The sequence below is a fragment of the Salvelinus sp. IW2-2015 genome, unplaced genomic scaffold (assembly GCF_002910315.2).
Source record: "Salvelinus sp. IW2-2015 unplaced genomic scaffold, ASM291031v2 Un_scaffold1173, whole genome shotgun sequence".
NCBI classification, from domain to species: domain Eukaryota; kingdom Metazoa; phylum Chordata; class Actinopteri; order Salmoniformes; family Salmonidae; genus Salvelinus; species Salvelinus sp. IW2-2015.
The window spans coordinates 319,056-328,612 of record NW_019942765.1 but is presented as its reverse complement, the minus strand read 5'-3'; the positions used below and the strand labels follow the sequence as shown (position 1 = coordinate 328,612).

The 9,557-nt window shown below is 41.5% G+C and overlaps 1 protein-coding gene across 1 annotated transcript in view; it reads left to right on the top strand.

Annotated features, from left to right (window-relative positions):
* Positions 1–821: 821 nt before the first annotated feature.
* The window catches only part of LOC112069968 (A disintegrin and metalloproteinase with thrombospondin motifs 7-like), a 9,250-nt gene continuing 514 nt past the window's right edge, over positions 822–9,557 (top strand). Inside the window, exons 1-4 of the mRNA XM_070438784.1 lie at positions 822–1,023; positions 5,657–5,790; positions 8,616–8,736; positions 9,465–9,554. Of these exons, the coding sequence (XP_070294885.1) occupies positions 822–1,023; positions 5,657–5,790; positions 8,616–8,736; positions 9,465–9,554 (547 nt within the window). The remainder of the gene's footprint in view (positions 1,024–5,656; positions 5,791–8,615; positions 8,737–9,464; positions 9,555–9,557) is intronic.

Here is a 9,557-nt window from a genome sequence, read left to right as displayed (position 1 = left end):
TTTTTGCCTTCCAGACACTGGCCTTTTCAGTTTTCCCCTCACACTCAGACCTCTCCAGACACTCGTAGCTAAATTATTGCTTGAGAAATAGTCTTTGCTAAGAAGCTATTTTAGTTTATTTTGATCAGTTTAATTGAAAACAATCACAGTAAGGTACTTAATTGTTCCCAGAAATGATTTAATATTGAGATAATGCATTGGACCTTTTAAGAAAAAGGATAGGTGGTCCAGGTATCCTTATGACATGGCACAAGTGGGGGGGTGGGGCCTTTCCTGTTTTGTCCTCTATTGTTTCCGCAAGCAAGGAGGATGCCGCTGACATTCAGAGGGCACCATCAGACCAACTCCTTGAATTGCAGTTGTGTAAAAAAACAAAAAAATAATTTTGCTGCAAAACATATTTTGGTACCCTGAAGTGTGTGTACATTACTGTATTTATACGTGGACTATTGTCTCCAACATGAAAAAGTAGAAAATAGTCTGGAGTGCGTCTTCAATAGGATCTCTGTGATTAGAACACTGGTGTCCTTGTTCCTTTTTGCTGCGGTCGAAAGGTTTCATTTAAAGGCTACAATCACATAGACACATGGTGCTCTTGATGAAACATGACAACATATAGTATTCTGTGTTATGTTCTGTACTCTATGGTTGATTTGAGATGCTGTCTCTTGGCCAGGCTTGTAAAAGATATCTATCTATGTCATGTGAGGTCACCTGTGTTGAGCCAACCCCCCCCCCCACCCGTTATCACATGCCTTACAGCCACCTGTAAAATACTGTTATCATCCATTTAAAGACATGCCTGTTTGTCCACTAACAGGATGACACTCCACTCTACTCTCTCCTCTCCTCCAGTCCCAAGTACGGAGGGAAAGTACTGCGTGGGGGAGCGAAGGCGCTACAAGATCTGTAAGCACCCCTTGCCCCCCCAACCAGCCCTCCTTCAGACTCATCCAGTGCAGTCACTTAACACCATGCTTTACAAGGGCAAGTTCTACAAATGGGTGCAGGTCAACAACAGAGGTGAGTGTGCCGTTGTTCAGTAGATACTGTAACATAAACTCATACACCCCAAAGTAACCATATAACAAGATACATTTCAGATGTTCAGTTTTAGCCTGTATGGTTTGTCAACTTTAGAGTGACGTGCAAACAAGAGGAAAAATACACTCACTTCATCATTTCTTTTTCAAAACCATTCATTGTTCGACATCCGAGCAAGCCTGTAGCCATTTCATGCAAGTTTGGAGTGTCAATAAAGCAGGGTGATGTGAAGTTGCTATGTTGCATTCCAAACCCCATTGTGGAAGAAATTGAATTTGAGTTCAAATTCCACACTATAGCCATGACATTTCTGTCTATTGACTGAAATGTTGGTTTGAGATCAATTGTAGAGCAAACACATTGTGGAGCAAGACAGACATGTGTCTCATTCTGGTATAAATCATTTTTCGTTCTATTCACTTGGAACTATTGAAAAGTGTGTAAACCAACTATTGTTTGGCATGCCAAACTCACAAAAGTTTTTGGTTGAAGTAATAAGGCTACTTTACAACAGCACTTCGTAATATTTAACTGTACAGTGTGTGCCTGTGTTTACAGGTATAGAAAGAGAAAACGCCGTAAAGTATGCAACTGTAATACGTTAACATTTCTCAGTTTACTACCCTGAATAGACAAGGCTTGAAAACAATGATTCCTTATCGAAATAGAACGTTCTGGTTGGAACCTCTTCTATACCATTATATACAGTATCGCACAGCAGCTCCTTGTGAGCCCAGCTTCTAATTGACTAATGTTATCAGCCTGAAGAATGTTGCGACACAGGGGACACCAACAGCTAAATGAATGTAGGGGTGACGATAAGTCTAAGCCTGAGTTAAGGTTACACAGGTCTGTGCAGTGTCAATAATCTGCAGAGTGGTATCCGCTCTGACGTGGATTGTTAAATACAGTACGGAATATGTAAACAAGGGTAATACTTGAACCCTACAGGGCCTTCGGAAAGTATTCAGACCCCTTGACTTTTCCACATTTTGTTACATTACAGCCTTATTCTAAAATTGATTAAATATGATTTTTTTTCTCCAACAATCTACACACAATACCACAAATACAGAAGCAGAAACAGGTTTTATAGAAATTTTTGCCTAGTTATTACAAATAAAAAAACAGATACCTTATTTACATAAGTATTCAGAGGCCTTTGCTATGAGAGCTGGAAAACTGAGAGCTCAGGTGCATCCTGTTTCCATTGATCATCCTTGAGATGTTTCTACAACTTGATTGGACGTCCACCTGTGGTAAATTCAATTGATTGTACATGATTTGGAAAGACACACACCTGTCTATAAAGGTCCCAAATTGACGGTGCATGTCAGAGCAAAAACCAAGCCATGAGGTCGAAGGATTGTCCGTAGAACTCCAAGACACGATTATGTTTGAGGCACAGGTCTGGGGAAGGGTACCAAAACATTTTATGCAGGCATTGAATGTTCCCCAGCCAGAAACACAGTGGCCTCCATCATTTCTTAAATGGTGGAAGTTTGGAGACCACCAAGACTCTTCCTAGAGTCTGGCTGCCTGGCCAAACTGAGCAATCGGGGAGAAGGACCTTGGTCAGGGAGGTGACGAACAACCCGATGGTCACTGCTGACAGAGCTCCAGAGTCTCTCTGTGGAGATGGAAGAACCTTCCAGACAGAACAACCATCTTGCAGCACTTCATCAATCAGGCCTTTAGTTGTAGAGTGGCCAGAACGGAAGCCACTCCTCAGTAAAAGACACATGACAGCCCGCTTGGAGTTTGTGCCAAAAGGCACGTATGACTCTTACCATGATAAAACAACATTCTCTGGTCTGAGATTATGAAACCAATATTGAACCTCTTTGGCCTGAATGCCAAGCATCACATCTGGAGGAAACCTGGCACCATCCCTAAGGTGAAGCATGGTGGTGGCAGCATCATGCTGTGGGATGTTTTCAGTGGCAACGAACTGGGAGACTAGTGTAATCGAGGCAAAGATGAACAGAGAAAAGTACAGAGAAATCCTTGATGAAAACCTACTCCAGTACGCTCAGGACCTCAGACTGGGGCGAAGGTTCACCTTCCAACAGGACAACGACCCTAAGTACACAGCCAAGACAACGCATGAGTGGCTTTGGGCAAGTCTCTGATGTCCTTGAGTGGCCCAGCAAGAACCCGGTCTTGAACCAGATCGAACATCTCTGGAGAGACCTGGAAATAGCTGTGCAGCACGTCCCCGATCCAACCTGACAGAGCTTGAGAGGATCTGCAGAGCAAGAATGGGAGAAACTCCCCAAATCAGGTGTGCCAAGCTTGTAGCGTCATACCCAAGAAGACTTGAATGCTGTAATCGCTGCCAAGGTGGCTTCAATATAGTACTGACTAAAGGGTCTGAATACTTATGTAAACATAATATTTCAGTTTTGTCATGACTGGCCTGTGAGGATCAAGGTTACAGTGGACCACAGTTCTACAGAGATATCTCTGGCCTCCCGCAGAGGGGGAAGGTAATAGAGGGATTGATGGGGGGGTTTATGATACCTCACGCCCATTGTAAATCTTAAGGCGCAGACATCTCTTTTTTTTAGTGTTTGGGACTGGAATGTTCTGTGTGGGCCTTATGGAGAATCTACCTCAGAACTGTAACATGCAATACATGGACTTTGGGCATTATATTTCATCAGCCAAAATGGTGGTAACCAATGATAGATGGAATATGAGAATGAAATGTCGATTTTTGTGACTGTCATAAACATTAACTTTAAGAGTTTTCATAATAATGCATGTTTTACATACTGTGCGTTGTGTAGAAAATATCCATATCAAAGAGAATGTTTTTGTCACGATGAACTGTAATTCTAGTTGTCTAAACGAGAGCGTACTAAGTTCTAATACCTTGCCTTGTAACTAGCTACCCCCAAAGGAACCAGAGAGCGTGTCATAAAGACGGGGATGCCTCTTTCTACCCTGGGGTATAAATACATGTGAGTTAAGAATTTACATACTTGACTAAGTTGACTGGCGCTGCAACCCGAGGTCTACGACGAGTCGTGACCCGAGTCGTGACCCGAAACGCAACACGAGGAAAAGGACAAAGAAACCTTTAACAATCAATGCAACGATTGAGTCCTGTATTAAGAAGGTGAATTCAAGAAGGACCAACCGGTTATTTCTCTTCAAGTCATCGGTTGTCTTACACGGCCCCTCCGACCCAAGCTGGGAGCGTCGACACGGCTGATTATCCTCCCAAGAAGACCATCTCACCAGAACGAGTGCAAGGAAACAGACACCAAGAGAAGGGCATTGTGACATCGTGTGGACAATCAGAGACTTACACCCGATAACGAAGGAGACGCGGCCATCGAAGATCAGGGCGTCGGCCAAACCTATCCACTAAGTGGAACTTGGCCCACGAAGAGAATACCCAACGGAGACCTTCAACACGTAAATATGCATTATAATTCTGACCCATAAGAGCGGCAGTTCGGAGCAAGGTGTCAGGGTTAAACTAAGCATAGTTTTACAAATGTATCCAGGTGTGCTTTTATCTTGTTGCACTTTCTCTCTCTCTTTTTCTTTAAATCTCCATCTTGTGTAACACGTGTCATATGTGTTGGTCTGCTAGGGACTGTTTGCCATTGTATTAAGAACTGTTTGTGTATGTGTATCTTTATGTTATCATTTAGCTTGTTAGTAAATAAGTTATCAACTCAATTTGTGCGGTATGGAACGGATTTAGTGAGACCCGGGTTTGTGCAGATTTATGAATTATGCGACGTTCAGAATGAGACTGAGGAAATTAATGAGTTAGTGACTGCTATGAAATCGATATTCTGATAATCTTTGAGTGATTTCGGAACAGTAACTCATTAAAACAAACTTTTCCCGTGGTGCCCCAGGTTACTGAGTTAATGGTTACAAGGATTAATTTAATCACGTAATTATAAAACATAGTTAATTATTCGATAAATAGCATGTCATTACATTAACGATAAATACGTCACAAGTTTTTAGTTGTTTGTAAATTAGCAAAATGTGTAAAAAACTGTTTTGTCTTTGTCATTATGGGGTATTGTGTGTAGATTGATGAAGGAAACAACTATTTAATCAATTTTAGAGTAAGGCTGTGACGTACAAAATGTGGAAAAGTCAGGGGTCTGAATACTTTCCGAAGGCAGTGTATAACATTGAATTTGTCCCAAAAATGAAATCAAAGAAAGTATGTTTTGAAAGTACCTGTCCTATATCTGTGAATTTAATAGAGATTTAATAATTTAGATTGGAATTACCTGTGTAGCTTGATAAGGGGAAAAAACTGACAAGCTAACTGTTACCCAACTGACAAGCTAACCGTTACCCAACTGACAAGCTAACCGTTACCACACTGACAAGCTAACCGTTACCCAACTGACAAGCTATCCGTTACCAACTGACAAGCTATCCGTTACCCAACTGACAAGCTAACCTACCCAACTGATTACATACAGTAACAAATGACATAATGCTGCTTGGTCATGTTATGGTCATGCTTAGGACTGCTTTGGTTGTCTTAATGCAGATACAGGCTAAAAGCAAAGTGATACCTTGTCGCTAAAGTAAGGTGACACCTAACCTGTTTGTGGTTTGCCAGTGAACCCTTGCGAGCTGCACTGCCGCCCTCTGAACGAGTACTTCTCAGAGAAGATGCTGGACGCCGTCATTGACGGGACCCAGTGCTACGAGGGCAGCTTGAGCCGAGACATGTGTGTTAACGGCATCTGCAAGGTAGYGGCAACCYTRTCCCCAGAAATCTCTCTTCTTCTCTGTCTCTCTCACTCCCTCATGTCTCTCGCTCCTCTCTCTCTCGCTCTCTCTCTCTACTCAAATTGCCATTYCCTCCTAAAGTCTAAGCTGAGTAAACTTTATTTTTGAAGCTCCCCTTGTTGACGCGCTTCTCCTGGTCTCAACATTGTGCTCAGGGACGTCATTTGAAATGCACTTTGTTGAGTCAGGTTGCTGCTTGTTGTCTCGGCAGAATCATGTTGAACGTTTTACATTCTGTATGAAAATGACTGTGCTGTTCGAGTAAGTCATTATCTCGCACAGTACAGTCTCACTGTTGTCCGTTATCTTCATCCAAAATGTCAGGCTGTGCTCTAAGGTCTGATTGGACCAAGAAAATATTGATACACTTTACCCGAGATGCATCATTTRGTGAATTGATGTACTGTAGTGGGGACACATTTTGTTGTTGTGACCCCAGTTGAGCCGTTCTTTTTAAATGCTGGCTTTGTTTAATTGGTTTTGGCTGAAAGCAGTTAAATATTTAGTCTGTTTATAAGCCAGTCAAATATTAATGTTAGAATCTATGATTTTAGCATTTTATCTTGTTGTTTMATTTACATCTTCAAACAAGACCAACATTGTGACCTTGACYTTTGGTTTCCATGGTTTCCACTCATGTCCAAGACATGGGTCATGTTCCCCTGCTTAGACGTTGCATACATCAACCAATGATTGCRTGCCATGTCATCGACTGTGCCGTTGAACACCAGATTGCTTTAACATGTGATGTGGTTAACTGTTAAAATACCTATCAAGGCATCTTAAGATCTGGCATGCAACACCTGAGCAGAGGAACGTGCTCATTATCTAAGGACTGGAAGATTAGGGATTTAGAGTTCACAATGCAACTGAGGTTAAAGGGAAGGATCACCTCAAGTTAAAGGGATAGTTTCATTTGTGAATCATCACTCCAGAGGGATAGTTCACACTAAAACAAAGTTTGTCAGATGTTTTCATACAGCACAAAGGCATCTGAAGTTGAGCTCCGTCCACACCATCTGTTGTATAGATCTGGCTAGGCTATATGCATCAGGACAAATCATCAGGGCTCAGTTTCACCAAAACTACTRAAACAATGAGCAATTGCACATTCGTCAAACTCATTCCACAGAGGGCCGACTATCTGTGGGTTTTCACTCCTCCCTTGTACTTTATTGATRAATTAAGGTCACTGATTAGTAAAGAACTCCCCTCACTGTAAAGAACTCCCCTCAGCTGTTTGTCTAGTTCCTAATTGAATGGAAAAACCAAGAACCCGCAGACACTAGGCCCTCCATGGAATGAGTTAGACACCCCTGAGCTATTGGAACCTCTATGTTCCACCAGTATACACAGTGGAGGCTGCTGAGGGGAGGACGGCTCATAATAATGTCTGGAACGGAGCAAATGGAATGGCATCAACACATGGAAACCATGCGTTTGGTGTATTTGATACCATTCCACCAATTCCGCTCCAGCCATTACCACGAGCCCGTCCTCCCAATTAAGGTGCCACTAACCTCCTATGATACACAACAAATGACACGTAGATCACATTGGAGCTATGGAAATGTTTGTCAAACATTGTTTTTAAGGTGAACTATTCCTCTGATGACAAATGCTCATTCCTGTCACTCTACAGGAGATTGTAGAGCCTTGTGCTCAAAAGTCTCCCTCACTTTTCATTTTTGCGTGTCAGACAGGTGACATTAGTTTTCTGCATCACCTCAGACAACTCATTTTTCATAATCTCCATTTTATTATTTTTTGACCACATTCTTTCCACACAACGTTATTTGGCTAATTTTTTGGAAAAGACACGTTATATTTTACTTGCAGGTGGACGTATTGATGGATAAAGTCATTATCTCCCACAATAGTCTCACTCTTGTCCAATATCTTCCTCCAAACTTTCAGACTGTGTCTAAGCTCTGATTGGACGTAGAAACAAATTTGGATGACTTCATGGGGCGAGGATCACATTTTGTTGTTGTGACTCCAGTTGAACATTCTGTTTAAAAGCTGGCTTCGTTTAATTGGTTTTGGCTGAAACAGTTAAATATTTAGTCTGTTTATAAGCCAGTCAATATTGATGTTAGGATCCAACTGAGAATTTGAATATAGAACGTTTCTGTGATACGTTTTCATTTTGTTCATATTCTTTCCAAATAACATAGGTATAGTAGATGGATAATTTGGTTCTAGATGTGGTTGTGGTAACCCCAGTTATCAAATGCTATCACGCTACAGGAGATTGTCCTCGCTTGTGCTTATTGCTACCTTAGCATTTTTTCTTTGTTTGTTGTTCATTTTCTGCATTACTACAAATACAATTTTTAATTCTCAGTGACTACAGAATAAATGGGGAGATGATTATCTAGCAGAACTGTGAATTTGAATATAGAAAGTTTCTCTAATAAATTTTAATTTTGTCCACATTATTTTCACAACATTATTATAGTACTCATTATGATTATTTTAGAAAAGAAGACCAGTTGTGAAATATTATCTTGCTGCAAAGTGGACGTATTGATGGATACTTTTGTTTCAGTGCGAGTACATTATTTTGTCCTCAAATTATCTTAATGTGATTCCGGTGAACCCTGAAGATTGAACCCAAAGACGTACTGATGTCCTAAAATGGACACCATACACTGTAATGCGTGGCATCCATTTTAGGTGATCCTTTATTCTCTCTGCGGAAGGCCTGTCATTCTTCTCTGCTGTCAGTTCAATCGTGATGTAGTATGAATCGGCAGGTTCTTGCTTTGTTTTGATCTTTTCAGAATGTGGGGTGTGACTATGAGATTGACTCCAACGCGGTGGAGGATCGCTGTGGGGTTTGCCATGGCAACGGGTCTACTTGTGAGACTGTGAAGAAGACCTTTGAGGAGAGCGAAGGGCTTGGTATGACACTCATGCTACTCTCTGCACTTAAAGTGGCCCTCCAGTCTCCTTTTTCACCTCATTTAACTCCTGATTTACTTAACAAAAGGCACATCCCAATAGGTGGTCAAGGTTCTGTATGTCGTGACATGGCACATTTTACCCTTTGGTGTGTACTTTACTGTATTTACATTTACATTTACATTTAAGTCATTTAGCAGACGCTCTTATCCAGAGCGTATTTATACTTGAGATACCACCTTTTCAACAGTGAAAGTATAAAAATAAAAAAATCACTGGAGAACATCTACTGATATAGGATCAGCTCTCCTCACCCCAATCCATACCTTAACCATTATGAGATAAACAACCAGACTGACCTTGGAACAGATTTTTAAAGTGATAGACAGTGTACTGTACACTGGGTATTGTTGTCAGCGTCCTGTAGCTTGGTTAGAGCTGTCAGTTTGAATGTGAACTAGGTCATGTACTGCATCTCAAGTTTCTGTCTCATAATCAACCAAATGTTTGGTGGTACAGTATTATATTTCCATAGACTTCAAAGCACAAGTATGACATCAGTCACTTTTTGTGGAGGTATTAAGARGGTATCAAGCTGGGTGGATTACAAGACAATAAACTAGGTCAAATTGAAAAGGAGAAAAGTAAAGTTTCAGTAGAAGTGTACTGAGGGTAGTAGAGTTGGAAGTTGAACAGCCCCTCTTGACTGGACCCTGTCTGTCTCCCAGGGTATGTGGACATTGGGCTGATTCCAGAGGGGGCTCGGGACATTCGTATCGAGGAGGTGGCTGAGGCTGGGAATTTCTTGGCTCTCCGGAGTG